Source organism: Manacus vitellinus, unplaced genomic scaffold (assembly GCF_001715985.3).
Source record: "Manacus vitellinus isolate BGI_N305 unplaced genomic scaffold, ASM171598v3 scaffold_9_pilon, whole genome shotgun sequence".
Taxonomy (NCBI): Eukaryota; Metazoa; Chordata; class Aves; order Passeriformes; family Pipridae; genus Manacus; species Manacus vitellinus.
The window spans coordinates 9,466,408-9,490,699 of NW_021940917.1; the positions used below are offsets into that span (position 1 = coordinate 9,466,408).

General features: G+C 38.7%; 1 protein-coding gene across 1 annotated transcript in view; it reads right to left on the reverse strand.

Moving 5' to 3' along the window:
- SVEP1 (sushi, von Willebrand factor type A, EGF and pentraxin domain containing 1) overlaps positions 1-24,292 on the reverse strand; it is a 165,879-nt gene that overhangs the window by 96,741 nt on the left and 44,846 nt on the right. Inside the window, exons 3-4 of the mRNA XM_029965446.1 lie at positions 8,317-8,598; positions 6,938-7,114 (exon numbers count right to left, since the gene is read on the reverse strand). Of these exons, the coding sequence (XP_029821306.1) occupies positions 6,938-7,114; positions 8,317-8,598 (459 nt within the window). The remainder of the gene's footprint in view (positions 1-6,937; positions 7,115-8,316; positions 8,599-24,292) is intronic.

Consider the following 24,292-nt stretch of genomic DNA (forward strand, 5'->3'; position numbering starts at 1 on the left):
AATTTGAATGAAGGTAAGGGACCCTGCTTTTTATCCTGTCAAGAGTCTCAGGGAAAAGCCCAGGCTTAACAGTAAAGGTTTTACAGGCATTTGACCAAAGGCTAAACCTAGCTGGTGCTGCATTTACACCTGGAGCCTTCTTCATTAGGATGACTGCATGTAATGTTTGCATTGTGGCCAAAGAACAGCTTGGGTGCTCCATAGAGAGCCTAAGTCTGATTGGCACAGAAAGCTGGAGGCTATTTCTACGTCATCTCTATTTCTAATCAGAGGCCTGTTTCAGCTCCTCTTAAGCCCTGCAAATGGTTGATTTTTCTCCCCAAATTGCACATACGTACTTTGTCTGGAAGATTTATTTCATGACATTCTGAGGAGACCAGGACAAGACACTTCCAAGATAAGGAAAAAAAGGGTAACTTGTGCATCACAAATCTATTTCACAAAGAGCTCTGTATTTATTACAAAAGAACAAAAGTTTGGGCATAGAAATTTATTTTCTAAAGCCTCAGATGACATCTAGTTTGAAAGGATGGGATGTTTTTCAATACCTTGTACAGACGTAAAACTACACCTCGGCTTTTCTGGTCTGCATATATCATAATTGAACCTTCACCTTACAGCTTAATTTTTAAAGAATTTCCTCAGAAATGGTGCATGAATGCAGATAAAACCTTTGTGTTGATACTTTTTTGTTGTTGTTGTTGGTTTTGTTTGTTTGTTTGTTTGTTTTTTAGTTTTTGTGTGTTTTCTCCACTACAGTTAGGTTTAAAATTCAAAGGAAACAAGTGACATGTACAGGGTTACAAAAATATATACCATAGAAACTTTGTTACCCATATTAGCTATTATGTTACTTACAATTTTTGCTTTTGCAACAGAAAATATATTTAAATTGATACACAAGGCCTGCTGAAGGGCGAAAAGTGAGTCGCTTGGTTCCAAGGACCAGAACTCATTAAACCTATTGGAAATTCTGTTCCACTTCAACTGGCTTATCAAAGCTATGGATATGGTTAAAAACCACCAGAAGCTTCGTGTGCCATTTGTTTATATGAAAACACTTTTACCAAATTAACTAAGAAAAGCTTCTTCTTTAGAATTTTGCAGGCACAACCCTTGGGGTTAGATATCAGAACTTTGAAGTTTTTATTATGGTTTGCAGAGCTGAGTGTCTGACTCTAGAGTTTGTTAAAGATTTTAACTAATGGACTGGATCTGGATTTAAATTCCACCTTGGAAATTATGGGGTTCACATTATCTTAAACAGAGTGACAATCCTCCAAGAAAACAAATGAAAGCCCTCAAGAAAATCTGCATGATCTGTCCCACCTGACTTGTGAGTATTTAGATTCCAAAAGAAAGAAAATAAAATTCCAACCTCATCAGGTTTTTTTTCCTGGAAAAAACCCACTTGTTTTGCTTCTGTTTCTCTTTGCAGACTTCTCAGACGAAGAGCAGATCATAGAGGTTTTATACTACCACAAGAAACATTTTAGTAATTGACAAACCCGTTATCACTTCATACACACCATGCCTTAGGAACATTTTGCATAGCAAAATGGGTACAAGATCATAAGGCTTGAAGGACTCAGCAAAAGAAGCTTCATAAAGCACATTGTAAAGGTGGGAAATGACATGCTTTTAAACTATCAAACCAAAGGAATTCTTCTCTATGGTGTGCTTCATTTTGAAAAATCTTGCAGCATCCAAATAATTTTTTCCCTCTCCCTTTGCTTTGCTTCCTACAGCAACAAGTAGGAGAACCTCTACCTGAATTTCCAAAAGCAAAGCAGGAAATACTGGGCTTCAGGGAACAAATTCTTGAGAAATCAGATTTAAATGTAAAAAATCTGGAAGACCATGTCTGCATGCTTCTAGATGTATTTATTTTACACACAAAATACTTGTAAAAGCCATTTTCTTCAGTCTTTGTGAAAACAATAATTATTAGTGGTTTTGCATTATTAAGTCTTGAAAAGATTTTTAAAAATATAATTAACCCACTAAATTTCCATACCCTTGTGTATAGCACTTGTTTTTTATATTCACCTTTCTCATCCACTTGTCTTCCAGCACTTTCAGTGGAAAGGCAGATCGATTTACATTTCTCCTGTAATCACCTATTATGTTACTGCAGAGTTTAATCACAAAAGGATGCCCTCACTAGAAAAATACATTTACATTTCTTCTGTATTTAACCATCATAATGTTATCCTCAAACTGTTACCCATAAAGAGTCACAAGATTTATAAGAAAGAGAAAAAAAAATACATAGAATGGCAGTAAGGAATATTTTTACTAGTATTAATTAGACATTGATTCACCATTGCTTAGTCATGAGTAGTTTGCATCCTTCCTCTTGGTTTAGATCCCTCCTCTTTACATGACAGCCAATCATTTTTTCACAACAGAACCTCTGCATATTGTCACAGAGAAGAAGTCACTCAACAGAAGCCCTAACAAAAGAAGACTAAATTTGGGAGTATAATTTTTAAAAAACAAATAAATTACAAATCAAAGAGTAAAGTATAGAAAATTATCTCATCTTCCAAAGGGTTACAGAAATGGGTTCCTGATTAGAGAGCTGTTCAATAAAAGGAGAGAATCACTGACTGACAGATGTTGTACACAGAAAAAGGTCTCTCCAATAAAGCCTTTATGTCCCTACAGTAGGTGACTCTAACCCCCAAGTCTTTCCAAACTGATCAGGTTTTGTAAGCATTACATTAATGCTTCATTAAGCATGTACATCCAAACTTCCTTGCTCAGCTGTAATCCAAGTTTTTCTAACTTATCCTCTTTAAAAATTTTATTTGCTTTCTTCTTTTCGTTTATCAAGATCTGCAGGTTTATGTGACACAAAACAACACAGTAGTAGTAGCCATTTAACTTTTTCCTCAAAGAAAGGCTCCTTTTTCAATTTGTCAGTTTTCAACTGCTGCAGGTCTCACAAGGAGCCTTCTTGGAGTGATAGCTAAGTTAGAACTGAAGAGTATTTTTCTGATTTATAAATTAAAAGCAAAGGAGAAAAGAGGAATCAAAACAAACTTCTGCCAAGTTTTAAGATGCAGAATCAATGACTGAAAGCATTAAATAGCATTGCTTTGTGAGAGAGCAAGAACCTAAGTTCTAAGAGCTTAAAAATCTGCAGTTCTATGAACTAATTCAAACCTTCAGATTTGAAGGCAAATTTAGCCTGAAATCTTACTATGTGTGGAAACATTTTGTACACTTTCTTTTTCACAGTCCTTTTCTTGCTTTCTTTTCACTCCCTGTCTATGGGAATCTCAAAGTGCTGTTGGTGGTTCTCCTCCAGATTCATTCTAGGCACCTACTGAAGAATACAGGTATGTTATTACATGTCTTGTTAAGTATGGATCCCTTCGGACTTGGAGGGATCTCGTAAACTCAGTGAAAATTTCCAAGTACTGTCTGGTAAGTTCAAGATGGTTGGCAAAGCTTCATTAAGCCAGTAACTCCTACAAGATAGCTAAAGAAACACCTCCCATAAAGAAATATCGAGAAAGGGTGATTCAGCCTCCTGTGGGGTAGAAGCTCCTCTCAAAAGGAAGGGAGGAAACAGACAGCATGGCAGAAGACATGTTTACTTTTCTTGGACTAGGCTCTTGGAATCACCACTGGAAGTAAAGTTCTTTCTGTGTGACTAAGAAAAGAACTGCTAGTAATATACTAAACACAATTTTTTTTTCTAACTCGAAAGCTATCCAATTTATGAACAGCGGGGTTTGTTTTGCATTCTTAACGGGAACAATCCTGAAAATCTCATGGAAGAAATGCTCTGCTGAAAATTGGGTCCACAATACAAGAAACCAGAAAATGCAAATCTCCCCTGCCTTGCTGGACCTACATTTTCTCAGTTCAAAGTCTTTTCAGTGAATGTGTTCTGAATCAAAATTTGTAAAAAAAAAAAAAAAGTAAAGTCTTCATATTATTTCAGGTTTTGTTGGAAAGGTTCTTTACAGATCTAAACCATGTGGTGTTTTGAAGAAAAAACTGTTGCCCTAGTGGTTGTGCATATGACTGATATGCTGCATATTCCTAAATAAAAGCCTAAGCAGCCTATTAAATACTCATACCTATGATGAAATTCTACATTTCAATAATTATAGCCAAACAGTGAACCAAATATAAACAAAAGAACAAAAAACCAGCCTAGATTACATGGAATTAATTTACTAGTTCTGCTCCGTGAACTACACATCATCTTCATGGATACAGAAAATGGAGTCTACATGTTATATAAAAGAAACTAGTAGTTATAATACAACAATTTCCTAATCTCTCCAGTACCTGTGGCTGGGCTTAGGAGTAATTGATGAGATGAACATGATGGGTATCATCCTTTATTTGCATCATCTTGTATCTTAAAATAGAACTTTACCAGAAGAGTCTTGCCAAAAAAACCCCACAGCCTGTGAAAAGACTGTGTTAAAAACATATATCCTAATCTTCTATGACAGAGAAGAAGATACAAATAGAGATCTGGACATTTGTTTTACTCTTCTATAAAAGGTGCAGTTACCTTGAACAGGTCACCTTTTTACTGGTGAAATGGAAGACACAATCTTAGTGAAACTCACGAAATTTATTTTTGCTGATTTCTGAATTTTTCTTTGGTTGTCTAGTTTGAAACTCAATATTTGTAATCAAGGAAAAGAAGGAGAAGCAAAAGTGAAGAGTATTGAAGAAGAGGTGTTCATGTACTTTACAATACTCGGGACCGATCACAATACTGCCTCCCTTCTTCCTCTCTCTCTCTTCCTCTGCCACAATTGTCACAGACATCTCTGGCCACATGAGGCTCCTAGTGTGGGCCAAGAAGCTTTTGTCCGGTTTGCTTTTTGAAATAGAAAACAGTCAGTCTGTTCCTCCTCCTGTGGCACATCATGAACATTATTACAAAGAACAGGAGGAGGGCACTGAAGCCAACTTCTACTTTTCGGTACTAAGCATGTGGTTATTTTATTTTATAGAAGCTTCCTTGAGAGTAAATTTTTGGTAGTTATGAATTTTTATTATGACGATTTTTGCATGTTCCTCTGATGCCTCATATTTAAAACCAGAGTGGTATAATGCAGAAGACAAGTGCATACAGAAAATAGTCACAGAAAATAAACAAAATAGCAAAAATAACAGATAAATATAGCAAAAATAGCAAAAATAACAGCAGAAGAACAATTTCCCATCTCAATGAAAACTTTAAAAAAAGTCTTACTGTATTAAACAAACATAGGCTAGTGGACTATCTGCATGTTTAACCAAACAAAAGCTAAAAGTAGCTCAATTAAAATTGAAGTCCTGTTATTGTAAACTTGCCACAAGTCCTCTTGCACACTATACAGTGAAGAAAAGTTAAGATGCATTCTTAAGATTCCTTATGTTTTACAAGCCAACAGCTTTACAAACCCGCAGCTATGCTCAGCTGTGAAATGTTAAAAAAAAAAAAGGTTGGAATCCTTTTCAGAATAAAAGATTTCAAAATAGGCCATTTTTCCTTCAAAGAACACATACTGTACTTTTTTTTTATCTGTCTTGAAGAATACAGCAGTTGAACAGAGCAGACATGAAGAACAGGTTTGAGTTACTCAGGTCAAATTCCCCCTAAAATACATGTATGCAACTTCAATTACTTTCACATACACAGCAGATGGCTGCAATCATCTAATACAACCCCCTTCTACAAACTTATTTCAGAAGCACCTGCCAAAGAAGTAAAAATGCAACTTTTGTCTGCAGCTGCAAAGCATCCCTTTAAAGACATCTGACTTTTACCATTTTTGGTAGTGCTTGAAAGGTGTGCTCACCCCATCAAAAGAGTCTTTTTGATGGCCCATTATTTTTAGGAATAACTCAAAACAATATTTAGTGACACAAGCTACTGACAGAGGCAGAAATGCTGTATCTATTTTTTTCAATAGATTACTAGGGCACCTGAGGTGAAGGAAATTGACTTTAATGACAAATGAAAAAAATACTATGAAAATTTGATTTAAAATAAATTAGATTTACAACTGAAAATAAGCAAAACGGAATAGTCTTTGTTAAGAGTTAATTGAGCACCCAAGGAAGCTGCACCCACTTACATAAAATATGATTCTGATGCCATGTGCCAGTGCTGACATCAATTCTGAACTACATTCCTCTACAGATGTTGCACTCAAACCTCAGTGAATTCCTGCCTGCCTATAGAACAAAGGAAAGGTGTTCCAGAAGCACTAAGTGAATTAGAATGTGTTAATTGGCAGGGAATATAATATAATACAATACTTCAGCAAATAACTGTAAAGTGCTGTCATTTTAACCATAGACTTTGAATGCATACTATTAAAAGGACATTTCCAAAAAGTAGGAACAAAAACAATCTCACCAAAATGTGATGACAAGTTTCTCTTTAGTGACCCAAATGCTTTCTTCCTCTTTAGTAATTGAAAGTCAACATGAGGGAATTAAAGCATATTTACTTGACTGTTAAGTTTTGCCAAGAATTTATCCTGCAAAGATCCAGATATATAGCCCCTCTGCAAACAGGGAAGTTTATGAAAGCTCAAAATGTGATCAGAAAAATTCATGAAGGAAATAGGTACTATGAGCAAAATACATTACCTGAGACTTGGTAAACTCCTAGTAACAAATTTCTGATGTGCTGCGTTTTAAGGAAGTTTTACTTTGTCAGAACATTTCCCTGATTCTTACCTCTTTCCTGTGCATCTCTTTGAGCTGTTGTTGAAGACAAGGTATGAGGTGGGTTTAACTGCTAGAGCTGTTCTGTGTCTTCAGTCAGAGAGTCTTCCAGACTTGGATGCATTCTGATCCAGGTTCATATCCATAATCCCAAACAAATCTTTTCACTCTCAACTGGATTAGCCACGTATTCAGGGCATACAGAGAAACCCAAATACTGAGACATGAGACTCACCTGTGCATTCATGTTGTAGTCCTTTCCCGTAGTACCCTTTTTCACATATACACTCAAACTGGCCAGTGTGAGTACCACATTTACAGCTTGCCATGATGTCGCAGCAGTTTTCGTTTGCCTCACAGAGATAGGAACAATGCGATATATCTTCTTGGATATAGCTGCCAGAGGGTAGGTCTGAAATAGTATTAACTTATTAACAAAAAATTCAAACAGAAGTTCTCACACAAGCGTCATACTATGCCACTAGTGGAATGTTTGTTAAAAACCCTAAGTTCCAGTTCTAAGCAGTAGTGACATCAGTGTGAAGCAGAGCCTTGCTATGCTCAAAATGTAATAAAGAAAATAAATTGGTGTCCTTGTTCTGGAAAAAGGCTCACTGAAATCCACAGTGCACTCAAATTTTTTCACTTGGCTTCATTTGAGTCTAACACTGCCAGAATGCAGTCTCACTCCCAACAGAAGCTGTTGAGACAGCTTTTCCCAGCTTTGGTGGATGCCAGATTTGGCATCAGAAGAGTATTTGGTCATGGCACGTGTAACCAGTTGGTCATACCATAAAAAAACCCAAGTCCTTCTTCTGGCACATTCACATAGACCAGTCCAACCTCACCGGGAACAAACAGGATAGCAGTAACGCACCAGAAAGGCAGTAAAGCCCTGCTTATTTAAAAGCCACGTGTTTTTAAAAATTGTAGCAAATTCATGCAAATGGCTAGTCTAAGGCATGAAAATGCATCTCTAAGCCTCAGTCAAGCCTTGCAAACAAATGTTTCATTGTGTGTTCTCGCTTGTCTAAACCTACTCTATTTTTCAGGAAGAATTTTTTTTTTCTAGAATATAGCAGATTAAAAGAGGGTAAAACCACAGTCCAAACTCATTCTATCGCTTGCACTTGCCAGTTTTACTGAATGTATAAGGTCATAAAAACAAATTGTATTTACTCTTACACAGAGAGTTTTAAATCAGTTCTGAGCAGACTAAATTTTGTTGTTATATAAGATACCGAAAGGTATTATGTCTAGTCCAGAAGTGTATACTAGGTGCCTCTTTAGGGCAATCATGTAAGGTTCATCCATTCCAGCACAAGCTACGTTGGGCTAAGAATACAGTCTGTTCTTCATGGACAAAATGAAGAGCTGAATGGATGTAAATATGTATATATATCAATGAGGAGAATTTTGCTCACATTTTGTTTATGATGAGTTAGTCAAATAAAATTTATCCTTTTAATGGAGGAACAAACACCTCTGCTAGAATGTACGAGGAAACAAAAGGGAATCAACACTACATGACATGTAAATGCAAGACACTACTAGAGATCTTTCTATTCAGACCCCTCTGCTCTCTGTAGATTTCTGATGTTAGTACATTAATACCTTCATGAAGAGCTCTGCGCGCCAGAGCTTCAAACTCAGTAAAACTGTGAAGAAGGTAACAATGATCTTCTTTTGGGTGGGATGCCATATCATTCAGCTCTCGGATATTCCCCTGCCATATCCCAAAGGTGAAGATCTCCACTCCAAATTCACGCAAGGATGCTGCAATGGGCCTTGGGTCTCCCCCATTGGAATATCCATCCGTAATGAGAAATATCACTTTTGTGGAATTTCCACGGGCATGCCGCAATATTTGCTGGAAGAGAAAATGAAATTGCACATCTCAGCAAAGAGTTAACAGTGGTTGATCTGTACACTACTTCCCTCATGATGTGACTCCTTTTATTTGAATTATACAGATAAATTAGGCCCTTGCAAGATCTCCCACTATAACAAAGGTGAACCAGCTGCCAGCAGAGCCTGTGGTTAAAGAAGGCAAACCACTAATTTACAATGCAGTCACAGTCTGCAAAATCACAGAAATCACAACACCATCTGAAATGAGACACTTTTTACATTGACTGATAGTCACCTATGAATCAGACAGCAATGATTCTGACCAGTGCTTTAGCAACTTTGTTGTCTTCTGCTTAAACAGGTAATCCAAACATTGAAAATCTAGTGCAAGACCCAAAATATGATCTAACATATTTTAACATAATCTTACGTTTCGATCCACTAAATTATAAACCACACTTCTGATTTATTCTTAGTCTTTTCCCAACAACCATCTGGACAGTTGGTTATTTTAACCCCAGCACAGCACTTCCCATCATTCCTGTTGAATTGTCCTTTTCTCCCTTACAATGGTTTGCTAGCATCACTTCAGACTGTCCATTATGGCATCAAAACTGCCTGCAGTCCCTTCCACCCTGCTGCCACGTACAGATTAAGGATCATTCTTTCTAATACTTCACACAAAACACTTGTGACACTACTCAGTAGCGCCTGAGTGAGAACAAACGCCACAGATTCCTGCCCATTTCATCCCTCCAGTCTGACAGTGCACTGCTAATTACTCTCTAAGTACATTTGGTTTTGGATGACAGGCAGAGTGCCTCCAAAAATGCAATGTTGACATGCCAAGGACTAGAAACCATGCAGTTACCATGCTGATTAGCCACTGTCTGTCAGAGTCTGAGTAAATATGGGACCACTACCAATCTCCTACTGGTGGTCAGGTGCTGATTGCAGCCCTAAAGCAAAGGATTGTGAAGGTGTACTTTCTCCTTCCTTTGTGAACGTCTGTAGAAGGAATTAGATTCTGACCTCCAGTTTGGTAGCAGGCAAATAACTACCATGTTTATTTCAAAAATAGATCGTACCATGCTACAATCAATACAAAAGACCACATTTGATAGACCTATGAATGATAGTCCAAAAATCATGTTGTTGCATGATGAGTAGGTAAATGTATTTAAGCCACCCTTAACAAACACAAATTCCAAAAATGGAGGTGATCTGAGTTGAGTAGTTTTATTACAAAATCTTAAAGTAAAACTTATGAAGTAAAATCATCTGCCTTTGAGCTCAAACAAAAGCATACAGTCTAGGTGAGTCTAAATAACCTGCAGAGTTTTTATATCCCTTCTCAGTAAGGCAGGCCAGGACAATTTGATTTCAGGACCATTTGATTTTGATTTGTCAGTTCACTGATTTCAGGTAGATACTACACAAAAACAAGTACACAGACCGCAAATCAAAGCATATACCATTGACACTGTGGTCTGAGAGACTGCCAAGCAATGTTTTGCTGTTGGACTTGATTTTGTTACTGCTTCTATGCAAAACCCACAGGGAGTGAAACCAAATTCTCTTGGACAAAAATACCCTTCACAAATCAAACCTATTGTTCCTCATATTGTTTAAGTCGTAAGTGGAAAACCAGAATGAAGTGAAAAAGTAGAATGAAGTAGAAAGCTAGAATGAAAAGAATCAGGAAGAAAAAAGACAAGACAAAAGACAACACAAAGACAAATAGGAACAAAAGTACAAATGCCTTTTTTTAAAAATGGATTGTAAAATTGATGCTATAAGACAAGGGACATTGCAGGCAGAGAGGGTAGTGCTATTTATAATTAACATATAATTAACATATTTAACATTAACTGTGCTATTTTAAAATAGAATATAAGCAACTTAAACTTCTATCCAACTTCTTAAGTATTCAGGATGGAATTCTCCACTCAGGATGTTTCTCTCACGCTGTTTCAGTGAAAAGGGCTTTTTTTTGAAAAACAAGATGAAAAAAACATATGTTCCATCCATACTTCTTTGATTTTGGCAACCACAGCATATCTGAGCTTTGAAGAAAGAACTTTCAATCTGCAAATCACATAATAAAGGTGGAAAAGTACGCCCCAAATACACTCAAGTTGTGGAATATGTGTAACTGAGGAAAACCCACAACTCACACAGGATTAAGACACATAACAGAGATTGCCAGTGCAATTCTGAAGATCCCATCTACCAGCAGCTTGCTCTAGCAGCATACCATTTCAACTCGTGATTATGTCATAACATGCACAGAAAGGGGAACAAAGCTTAATTTTGGAAGGATGTAGCTTTGCAATTTCTGTAGTGTCTGTTTCCCTGTGCATAACACAAAGGTGCACAGACTTTGCAGGTGAAGGTAGTGGATGGCATTACACATTGCCCTAGTTCTTCAGCAATTGATACTCAGATAGTAATCAAACTTCCATGTTTTCCATAAATACAGAAACATGTTTGCATGAACCAACTAGCTTGTGCCTCAGTAGTCTAGCCAGGACAACAGAGATCTCATAAATGATTTAATTCTGCTTAGTAAATTACCAGGGATCTCTGTTTTACAAAATTAGACTGCGAAAAATGTCCTCTGAAACTGCTGAAACACAAACTCTCCATGTCTTTCTATGCGATCAAGAAAGTTCCTGATCCCATGAACAAATGCTTACCAAGCCCTCTTAAAAGATGAGGGTTTGAGTAAGTGGGAAGCATCAGTAAAAGACCATTTTTGAGGAGCAAATGACCATTTCTGAGGGGAAAATACACCTTAGCTACATGACTTTCAAACAAGGCAAGCAGCAAACAGCTTTTTGTTCTCTGCATCTCAAAGGGCAATTACCTCTTCAGGACAGCACTTCTGTCACACACAGACACAAACTGAGCTAACAGGTAAAAGAGCATGAGGCTGTCTTCCTGCTACATGAAGACTTGAATATTCAGGCATCAGGGGATCTGAATAGAGAAACAGACAGACAAACAGACAAGATTGCTACATATTGCCCCTAGAAATCAAAACAAAACAAAACAAAACAAAACCACTGAACAGCTTGGCCCTCATGTCTTGCAGCTGTAACTCTAGATACAGAATCCCCGCTGTATAACAGCAGAGGGAAATAACAAGGGAAGGAAAAAAACATTCAGCACGGGGTGGAGGGGAGACCAAAATCTATTTCTAAATAATTTGTGTATGTCTGCTGGTCAGGTTAGTGTTTCGTTCCTTTTTGTGAAAGCACAGTGACACAGGTCACCATCCAGAGCTGCTGACAATCCAGGTATCACTCCACATTACCTCTTCTCTCCAATATTTGTGTGGCATTTCAGATAATTTTTGTTTCCTCTAACCCTGACTCACATTCCTCTATTCTGAGAAACCTCTCTCCTTTCCTTTCCAGAAAGTGGTTTTGAAAGCTGCTCTTTTCCCCAACAGAAATATCATATATTTTTAAATGTGTGTTCACTTAACCCCTAAACTTATGAACACACACAGAGATCATTCCACGTATTTCACCAGTTCCTGCCAACTTCATGGACTGTATCTATATAAAGATGACTTTTTTTCATGACAAGGCTTTGCAGTCCCTTCATAAATCGTCATGCTCTTCAATAAATACAGTTTAAAAGCCCACTAAATGGTACTAGGAATTTAAAAGGATCCTGAGAACCTGTTTCTTTGGTATGAATATCCACATCTGCTTTTGATTTATTGTCAAATGAAACTGAGCACAAGCTATAACTCAAAATACAGTGCTGAATGACGTTTAATTGAGAACACAGACCATTTGGTCAATGCTTTAAATTAATAAGGGGTAAGTACAAACAAAACAAACCAATTAGTACTCTTGATGATTGACAAGAAATGCATGGCGTCACTAGAAATATCTAGTCTTTTACCGTTTTAGTAACTCTTTTCTTGTCTACACTTCTTTTACAGGAGTGATAGATCAGTCAGTTTCAGTAAACCTTCCAGATCTTAACTAAAACATTCTTTTCACATTAGCAAAAAGTTATTACCATCTGTATTGTGTTCAGTGTCTGTTTAGTGTGCACAAATATCTGACAGACTTGCCCAATTTTTTGTGCCAATAACACCCCTTAGAATTAAAAAATGAAGCCTTGTGCAACGAAAGAGTTGTCGTACAAAATCCTCCTCTAGAAATTCACTACTGTAAGGGAAGTTAAATCCCATTAGTAAAGTCACAAAACCAGCTAAACCTCTAAATTTAGTGGTTTTAACATTAATATGGAGTTTGTAATATAAAATTATGAGGCAAGAAGCATCCAAGGGCAAAGACTCCTTCAGTCGCTTGACAGACACAGCAAGGATGTTATCAAAGGTTCTTTGTTACTGCCTCAATTACCTCATCTGCATCCAGTATGTAAACATATAATCTTGGGTCTGATCCCTGTCCTTACTCTGTGGTTTGCTTTTAAAGAAGATTCTGACCATACAGAACTGGCTATTAATAAATCTGTCTAGAGGAAAACAAACTGAAATGAGTTAACCTCTCTCACTTTACAAACTAAGCCTTAGGTAATGTTAGACAGCTCCAGGATCCTTGCTAGGAGAAGCTTGCCTTAAAAGGCTTAAGTTGGAACCCAGCCCTCAAAATAACATTATCCAAGCATTCACCTTGTAGGAAATACACTACCTAAGGGAATGTTTTTTTGTTATAGGTCAGGAAGAACCACCACTGCATCTCAGAAGCAAAACAGAAAGCCCTCCACTAAAGAGCCATTCAGCTCCACTATACCAGTTGACCACTTACACTGAATTTCTTTTCACTCTAGGAATAACATAAAACTTACAGTCTAAGGGATGATTTCTGAATAGAATGAGATTATTCCTTTTTCCCAGAGGATCGCTTATTCACTATAAAAGGAATAATTCCCATTTCATAATATAACAGAATTTAGCTATATGTAATACAACATATTCACTATTAAGCACTGCATAGATTTGACATATATATTCATCTGAATATTAATACAGTATGTCTTAATTTATCACGGATGGCTTCAGAAGCAGACCTGCATGTCATTCACAAAGGAAATGGCAATGCTAAATCTCTTTGCAACGCTCAACCTTTGTTTCAAAGTTTCTTTGTTTTCATCCTTCCTGCAGGTAAAAAGATCCAAATCTGGCAGAAAATTTTATACAAATGAATATTCTATAAACAAAAGAATAATGAGTACTGGAATCAACCATAGCTTTTGGTGGAGATGAGGCACTTATCACTGAATCCAGAGCAACCCTAAGGAACCTGGTCACTCACAAGAGCAATGCAAAGCCAGGGGGTGACAAGTACAGTTCCCCTTCATCATGATACAAATGCTGTTATTCCCTTAGATAAAAGAGCTAGCTATACCTCTTGTACTCCCTCTCTAAAACAGCAAAGTTCTGATTTTACCACCTTTTCTTTTGGTCACTGAACACTGCTATTTTCATTGTTCCAATCAAATGAACTAAAAGATATTCCACAGTCAGAGGTTTTGGTTTCCAAGCTTTTACTACTTTCTTCTGCACTGCTACACAAGCTCTAGAGCTCTAGAGCGACTCTAGTGCTGTTACCTAGACAGAAAAAAAAATTAACTAATTTTAAAGCTTTCATTAGATATTTCCCTAGCAAAAAATGCACTCATAATTCTGAGAAAAGATGTATCTATAGAAATAACCTGGATATTTAAGTAGTGCTATGAGTAACTGCAAAGTATCATCTCAGTAAATCTTACAACTTTGTCAGACACCCCCAATCTATGGATGAAAGGACACAGATAAAAAGGCCAGGTATGCTCATGGCCAGGACATGTAGAGACATGCCATCTAAGGAAGGACTGACAGATCTAGAATTGTTCAGATGAAGAAAAGAAGGCAAAATGTACATATCCATGCATATATATAAATACTTGAATTAGACACATAAATATATATATAATTTATGTACATAAATATTCCATATACATAGACCCATATATATATATAAATACTTAATGAGTGGGGGAGTAAAGAAGATGTATAAAGAATTTTGATAGCATGAGGCAAAAAGCACAAATTTAAAGACCAAAATTCCACTTGAAGAGACCTGGACAAATCAGAGGACTGGGCACCAACCATATGAAGCTGAACAAGGGAAAGTGCTGGATTCTGCACCTGGGATGGGACAACACTGGATGTTCGTATGGACTGGGGAATGAGATACTGGAAAGCAACTCCATGGAAAGGGACCTGGGGATCCTGGTTGATGGCAAGTTGAATGTGAGTCAGCAGTGCCCTGGCAGCCAGGAGGGTCAACCATGTCCTGGGGGCATCAGGCAAAGCATCACCAGCCACTCGAGGGAGGGGATTGTCCTGCTCTGCTCGGCACTGGGGCAACCTCACCTTGAATATTGTGGCAGTTTGGGGTGCCACAATATAAGAATGATATTAAACAATTGGAGAGAATCCAAAGGAGGGTAATGAAGATGGTAAAGGGCCTTGAGGGGAAACCATATGAGGAGTGGCTGAGGACACTTGGTGTGTTCAGCCTGGAGAAGAGGAGACCTCATTGCAGTTACAACTTCCTCTTGAGGAAGGGGCAGGCACTGATCTCTTCTCTGTGGTGACCAGTGACAGGACCTGAGGGAACGGCCTGAAGTTGTGTGAGGGGAGGTTTAGGTTGGAGATTAGAAAGAGGTTCTTCACTTCTACCACCAAAGGGTGGTTGGACACTGGAACAGGCTACCCAGGGGAGTAGTCAAACAGCAGTGGTCAGCACCAAGACTGACAGTTCAAGAAGCATTTGGATGATACTCTTGGGCGCATGGTGTGACCCTTGGGGATGGTCTTGTGCAGGGTTAAGAGTTTGACTTGATGATCCTTGTAGGCCCCTTCCAACTCAGCATATTCTGAGATTCTGTGATTCTATGAAAAAACACTTTTACTACAAGGGCGATCAACCATTGAAACAAGTTTCCCAGAGAGTTTATAGGATCTCCATCCCCAGAAATACTCAAAACCCAACTTGGACACAACCTAAAGAAAAAAAACAAATAACTCAAAATCACCACTGGCTTTGCAAAAACAGGAACTACTACATAGAATTTTGGCCTACACAGTTGTGTGAGGACTGTTGGATCTGGTGACCTGAAATTGTGTGGCTTGTAGTTTTGAGCCCTGAACTAGAAAGAACCGAATGCGCCTAATTTCCAGAAAACAACTAACATACATATCCTTCACTCTCTATCATTCTGAGGTCTTCTAAACAGGACATTAAAAGACAAAGCATGTTATGTACATAGCCATTTTCTAAGGTCTTGGTGCTATACAACCTTCTAACAACTTTATCATGACTTCCAAAAATTGCTGGAGGCCCTTATATGCTGCTATGTTGTGTGCCATATTCAAAATATCATCTTGCTAATAGATCTCAGTTTGATTTGAAAAACTAAAAACCCTAGTTTTCTTTGTCTGCGAGCAATTTCCATCATTAAAGTAACAAAGCTGTGACTTGATTTCTCCAGTACTGTTCCAGTCTTCTGCTAATAATAAAAACAAGGACTCAAAAATATTTTACTGAATATGTAATTGATCTCCATGTATTTTCAGACCAAGCATTCACAACACTATTGACTAGTGCATCTGCCAAATATTTGTCTCTTTTGTGTTTGCTTTAAAAATTTATTATTTTAAAAAAAGCAGGGGGGAAAAAAGAGCTGAACAGCAAAATCAATTCCAAAAGGACAAACACAGTTCATAACCTTGCCCATCTACTACCGGCTGCCACTGCTCAATTATCTTCTGAATATGTATATTTTTTAAATATATGAATTTTTTTTTTTTTGCTCCAGGACTGCTAGAATTGAGCAACATTAACAAAGATTATCATTGCTAAGAATTGTCCCAGACCAAGTGGGTGTTGGGGAGTGTCTGGGAGATAAATAAGAGTCCCTGATTACCTGTTTATAATGTATATATCCAGCAGAGCACCACGTCACTGAAAGCTAAAGCTTTTTACAGACTGCTGCTCATGTCTTACTGATTGAAGTTACCAGTGAGACTCTGAACCAAAGGGAGCATCATAATTTTAACAAAAGCCTTTGTTTTGAATTGTGTTAACATCATAGAGAAGTAAGTTGCTCCAAGATTTGAACAGGTTCCTGGTCATATAAAGAGCCTACCTGTTGCTAAAGGTAATAGTGCTTTTAATTTCTGCACCTGGAAAAGTCAGAAAACTCTGACCACCACAAACATTTTGTCTCACTGCAAAATCTGAATTACAAATTCCAGTAACATGTGGAATGGGAGGACAAAGGATAAAATATGTATCACAGAACATGCAAAATAAAATTCATATGGAATATTAACACTGATGCTCGTGTTAGGAACTACTGCTAAACATGATGTGTTTTGGTGTAAAGACCTCTCATAAGACTAGGAAATTCATTAAAAATAAACCAACTTATTTTGTCCTAAATTCTTCAAAATTTTAATGCTGGGAATTTATTTCCTTCTCTCGGAACAAACCACTCTGTAGCTTTTCTGGTTTGTCTTTGTATCTCTGGAGCAAAGCACATGCTAGGACTGATTTCTCTGTGAAGATGCTAATTTTAAGGACTGCGGATCAGAAGGTACTTATATAATCAGACCCTCCGGCAAAGGTCCTGAGACAACAACAACAAATGGTTTTATACTGAAAAGGAATCTCTATTCCTGAAACATTTAGGGTGATGTCATCCAGATACCACAGCTGTGAAAGATTTAATTTGTTGTGCAGCTAGTTCTGATATTGTATCGGTGAGATTTGTGTTAATTCCTGCAGCAATATCCCTAGTTTCTCGCTTCTGCCTCTGTATGTTACACTGGGAAGTGGCTAAAGGCTTTGTAGTACCATACTGTAAATACAGAGTGTGCCTTCTAAGGGAGGTCTGTCTTGGCAGATATGCAACACAGTGGATGCTGGCACTCATAATTACAGCTGTCATCCTGAAAAGCTTCCAGAATGGATTACTTTCTTTAAGTGTCATATTGGTTTGCCTAGCTTCCAGGTTCATATACTTTTTAAACTTCTACAGAAGAGTGTGGGGGTGTGGCTGCACAAGAAAAACCAACCTTACTTTACTAGCATCTCTGAATACTGCTGATCAAACTTACAGCAGTGCTACAAGCGATAAACAATATGCCACAATAAGCACCCAGAAATCAACGAACAACAAGAGAACAGTAATGTTTGTGGGCTGATTTGCCATTCTCAAAGTTGCATGAGCAAATTCCTTGGCCAGGAGCTGTGCAAAAGTATAAGCATAGATGGTAACTTGAATGCTGACAAGCCAGGTTTTAATAAGCCATGAATTTTGCATGAAAGTAGCCTAAATCACTCCATCGGATAACAATTCTTTTTATACAATATTTTGCATTATCCCTAGTACTAGCATGAAAATACTGTTGCAGTATGTTCAAAAGTATAAAGCCCGTGTTGTGGAGGGGCAGTGCAGAACGTTAAAGGGAACTGGCAAGTGACTTTTTCAAGCCATGAAAAACAATGCTTTAAAAAGCAATGAAGAACAGAACACTCACTGGTATTTTTTGCCTTTTATTCATCAGAACTACCAAGTGTACTGCTTCTAGGGATATTAGAGAAAGAAGAACATGAAAAAACAGTGAGGTTAAGCAGGCGGTCAATTCAGAGTATAGAGTAAGATGGTGTATCAATGCATTTGCAGCTTCCTACATACTCAGTGGAGAGGGTAGCACCAGAATAAAGGGCTTCAGCACACCTAATGCAGAACTGCCATATAGAGGCACTACACATGGAGATGACCCTACCAGTGGTCTCTACTGGAGTACAGACTCACTTCAGTCTGTGCCTGAAGCCAGGCTGTCTCCCTTTACTACCTCACACTTACAAACTCAATTCGCCTCAGTGAAGAGATGAGGCTGAAGGATATGTACAATTCGCCTCAATGAAGAGATGAGGCTGAAGGATATGTACCAGAATCCTTCAGTGCTTCTTATAAGGCACATATTTTAGCATTTTAAAAACAAACTGCACTTAAGTTAAAGGGAAGATAATAAGTGACTAATCTGCTAAACACCAGACTTCCAAATCACAACTTCTGCTTAGACCCAAATTTAAGACACAATTTTGGAAGCATAAACAGATCAATTTCCAAAAAACAGGTTTTCAACCTAAGAAAATATTAATCCTGATTAGCCAGCCCCAGACATGATGCTAAGCAGAGCACTTTTTGCCTGTCCTGGTCAAAAAGTCAGAGAAAAAATTACTTAATAATTTCTTAAGGCAGCCACGTTTCAGGCCAGGTCCAAACACAATGAACAATGTGCAGATGTGTACCTTGCCTCTGACCCTGATGCATTAATCTTGTGAACAAATCTCATGCAAGGCTGTAGTAAGCAGGACTAGTACTTTTCACAAACACTACACTGATTAAAAGTGGTGATTTAGATTTGACACTAGTGATGGCTGACATGAACTCTACTTTGAATTTGACCAGCAATCCCTACCTCATAGCTCTGCAATTTCAGAGGTGACCACAGAGGTAAACCAGGCTGGCTTCATTTTTTTCCACTGTATCTTTAATACAGATTGTCAAGGCCATATTAAAACTTAGAGAGCCCCAATGCTGTCATCTAATCAGTTAGCTCTAAATGACCTAAGATATTTAGAGCATGATGCCAAAGATCATCAGTCTAGAATCTGCTGCTCTCTTGTTATCAGCTGCTCGTTTTGCAGAGGTTATAGGAATAAAAACCCATAAACACATTCTTGATAAACACACAACATACATGATTCTGAATGTTCATCTTCTCAGTGAGGGCACCATTTTTTTAAAACAAAAAAACCTTGAACCATGCACATGGTAAGAACGGCTTAATGAGAGGAAAGTCCTGCTTGTCAAACCTGATTTCCATCTATGACAAGGTAACCCACTCAGTTGATCAAGGGAAGCCAGTTGATGTAATCTTTTTGGAATTCAGTAAAGCTTTTGATATTGTCTCTCATGGGATCCTACTGGACAAAATGTACAGAACACAGTTGGATAAACACAACATGGGCTGGGTGAGCAATTGGCTCAGGAGTGGAATACAGAAGGTGATAGTGAATGGGGTAACATCAGACTGGTGACCTGTCACTAGTGGGGTTCTGCAGGGCCCCATCTTGGGCCTTGTGCTCTTCAACATCTTCATAAATGGCTTGGATGCAGGACTGCAAGGAATACTAAGCAAGTTTGCAGACAAAACAAAACTGGGAGGAGATGTTGATTCCCTCAAAGGCAGGGAGGCCCTGCAGAGAGACCAGGACAAGTCAAAGGACTGGGCAATCACCAACCATATGAAGTTCAACAAGGAGAGGTGATGGATTCTGCACCTGGGATGGGCCATCCTGGATGTTCATACAGACTGGGGAATGAGAGGCTGGAAAGCAGTGCCACGGAAAGGGACTTGGGGTTCCTGATCAATGGTAAGTTGAATCTGAGTCAGCAGTGCCCTGGCAGCCAGGAGGGACAACTGTGTCCTGGGGGCATCAGGCAAAGCGTTGCCAGCTGGTCAAGGGAGGGGATTGTCCCACTCTGCTCTGACCTGGGGAGGCCTCACCTTGAATATTGTGTGCAGTTTTGGGCACTGCAACATAAAAAAGATATTAAACTACTGGAGTGTCCACAGGAGGGCAATGAAGATGGTGAAGGCCCTTGAGAGGAAGCCATATGAGAAGGAGCTTAGGGCACTTGGCTGTTCAGCCTGGATAAGAGGAGACTGAGGGGAGACCTCATTGCAGCTACAACTTCTTCTTGAGGGGAAGAGAAGGGGCAGGCACTGATCTCTTCTCTGTGGTGACCAGTGACAGGACCTGAAGGAACGGCCTGAAGTTTGTGAGGGGAGGTTTAGGTTGGATATTAGAAAGAGGTTCTTCACCCAAAGGGTGGTTGGACACTGGAACAGGCTCCCTGGGGAAGTGGTCACAGCACCAAGCCTGACAATTCAAGATGATATTCGATGATACTCTTGGGCACATGGTGTGACTCCTGGGAATGGGTGCAGGGTCAGGGATTGGACTCGATGATTCATGTGGGTCCCTTCCAATGTGGCATATTCTGTGATTCTGTGAAAAGATTTTCAATTTCCTTTGTGTCAACTAATTGTTTTTTTTTAATTTGGAAATGAGATTCTGAATCTGCAAATGCACTGAAATTAAAAGCTAATTTTCCTAGTGGGCGACAATACTGCATCTTGTACTTTCACGATTTTGACATACTGAAGAAACAGAGACACCATTACTTATTTAAACAAGCACTAAATAAGCATTATAACTGTTTATTCTCAATTGATATGTGCTTACATTCTTTTGAGGGGCTTTTTAAAATGTTTTTTAATTGGACAACAACAGTACACTGGATTTGACATGCTGGTTGGCTGTTTGTCATGATCCACATTAGATTCAAAACCAGATTTCAGGGACCATATACTCAGAAAACGTGCCACCTTATTCTGTAGGTGCTGTGACAAACCTTCCGCTTACATATACCACTGAATAGAGTGATGGTGAAATACAAAAGCAAGAAGACTTTTTAATGCGACAATTATTATACTAACACAGAATGACTCCCAAAGCCTCCCTCAGCTACCACTTTGCCAGATTGTTTAGAAAAATTGGCTTGTCTAAGGCTGGCTGAGTGGTATCTATGACTTCTGCTCAATAGCAGAGCATACGTACAACTTCCAGCTCAGTTTTGAAGAGAAATGCTTCCCATTTTACTTCCACTGAAAGATAGAAACAAGTCTGTCCTCTTAGAAGCAGATGTTATTTTGTCAAAAGTTTGCAATGTGGAGTAGCCCACAAAACCCAGTGAAGCTTCAGGATGTTTAAACTGTTCATCAATAAAGATGGCACATCAGTGCTGGCATATATGTAACTGTGAGTCTTGGCTGTTAAGACAACAACACCCCATCAAACTTCCAACATCGTATGATGACCCCCCCATTTCTATTTCAGAACTCATCTGGCAACAAATGCACATCCTTCCCATGAGGCACAGTGAGTGATGATAGCAGTGGTTATCTCTTAGGATCAGAAGCTCCAATACAGGTGCCTACAGCTCAGAAATTCAGAAGTTATGACTACTAAGATATTTGGGTTTTATATGTATTCTTTAGTCTTCAGCACCAATGCTTACTCAAACCTGTTTGTATTTTCAATTCTGCTTTGGTTCTTTCTCTCTGTCACAACACCTCTGTAGCTCTCCATAATGCAATAAGCAATCTGCTTAACATAAGCTGCATGTAGTTTGTGCTGTCCCATGAACTTATGCTGTGAAAAACTGAAGCCAGAGAGTTTTGCATGAGTGAGCTCAGTTTCTTCCCCTTTCTTAGATGGTTTGCATGTGCCTTAAAAGAAAGACTGATGAACATAAGCACTTGCTGGCTCAAGTGTGGCATGAAATTCCCAAACAAGGTATCAAACCCAAACATTGACACCACCTGGATCAGCCCTCTGGATCAAGGTGGTATCTCCTGCCACTGTCTCTTGTGGTACATCCAGCATATTTCTGTAAACATCACAGAATTTATCTTCAATCTGCTGGGTAGGAATGTCAAAGTGGGGCACAAGTGTTAAAAATAAGCATGGACAGCTCTGACAAAACAGAGAAACTCTGCTCTGTGAAGCACCTTTGGAGAGGATGCAAAACTACAGCGCCAAGGAGAACTTATGTTTTCAAAGAAGATGGACATTACGTGGTTGCACAGCAGTTTGTCAAACTGAGCAGCTCTGGTTTTAGGATGGTGTTAAATGAATGGTTTTGCTGCCACGGGTTCTGAGACCTGCTGAGCAATTGCTATGTAAATCTTGCTCCTGTTCACTGGTGTTCCCAGGTCCAACTCTAACCAGCCTGATGACTTTGCAGAATTATCTCTCTCCCCCCACAATAGTTTCCGTAGAACTGTCACAGGCATGAATTAATCACTTTATCTCTAACAATCAAGAGTGCTGCATGACAATTTAAGTGCTGGGATTATTCTAACTGTGCACTTTGCTTCATAGTCTGTTACTAGAACACATAACTGATACTATTTTGGGGACTCCATAATGCTTCACAGAGACTTTTGAGTTTGGAAAAGAAGCAGAGAATTCTGGTCAGAAGTAGAAGAAACCCCATATTAAAGTGTAACATAAGAAAAAAAAGTGACATTTTAGAAAAGTGAAAGAAGAAATAATTACAGTTGTACCAAAATACAGTTAAAAACAAAAGACAGCAGTGTAAGAGTCCAGAGGGAACAACAGTTTTGTTAGACTTTAAACAGAGATCTTCCAATAGCAGTATTTTAAGCTTAGAACAGTCATTTTCAGAAAAGTGTCTAGAAAAGAGAGTGTTTCCTGAAGATGTTAATTTGTCTGACATGAAGAAATCATACTGAACAAAACCACAGTACAGTATCTTTAATCAAGAGCCAGCAAGCAGACTGGAATTTAACCTTGTCATTCTATTGCAGTTCTCCCTGTCACCATGTGAATATTTTTCTTCCCACATTCTTATAAGTAAAATGACAGTCATGCTGTTGCAGCCACAAAGTTTAGCTGGGCTCACGAAACTAAATTGCAGGTTTCTGAAGGGAATTTTTGTTTATTTCACTTTAAAGATATCATTAGTCAAGATTTTGTATCAAGAAAACAGATGGTATTTCTTAAGCTCACATTTTGTTTGTAACCATTATTTTTAACTTGTATCATTTAACCATTTCACACAACACCTCTGATGTGGATCTATATTGAAACATGACTTCAAGTGGGAGATCTAATACAGGGATGTGTTTTCCTAAAACAGGTTTGACTTGTGCAGCTCTGAGCACATTAGACAATTGCTTTCTCCTGCCAAATGTGAAGAAGAGAATAAGCCTTGCCAATTTCACATGCCCAGCAGTGATGCACCTCTTGCAGTCTCACTCCTCAACTCTGTATGAGAATGCATAAGATGTTTCAAGACAAGTACACCCAATGCTCAGCTACACAACGCTACCAGAAATTAGATGCAAAAACCCCAGAAAACGAGAGTTGCTTTGGGGGTTCCTCCTGCACCCACAGGGCAAATGACAAGGAGCAGCCTGGTAAAAAAGTTTCCAGAGTGGACTGGTCATCCATGAACCATCTACTGGGAAGCCTCCTCAGCGTGATCAAGTGTGAATACATGCCCAGGAGCTGTCTAAAGCAAAGTTCTGCCATGATCTGTATGACAACACTAGAGATGATTGTGTTCCAGGGTCTGAAAATGTTCCTGGACATGCTTCTATTTACTGGTATAATATACACACTTAAGGGCATCTTTGTCAGTCATCAGTAATTAAAGCAGTCTCCTGGCGACAGTATTTGGTATCTCTGACTGCTGATAGCTATTAGGTACCCAAGTCCCACCACCATAAAACAAGGCAGACGTTTCAGATGCCAGAGTTGTCTCATATATATCACTTCTGAAATAGAGACATGGGCTCCATGCCCCTTCAAAGAGTCAATTTCGCACATTTTTTTGCAAGGGCAGCAGAAAATATGGGAATCGCAGGCGTCGGCAGCACAGGAAGATAATGACTAATTGCCTTGACCAGACTATTCCGCGTCCCAACTACACCACTCCACACCCTATCATACAGCCCTATATCCCTTTGACGCTGAACACCGTCGCACGGCACGGAGACACACTCGCACACACGCACTGCCCAGCACACCAC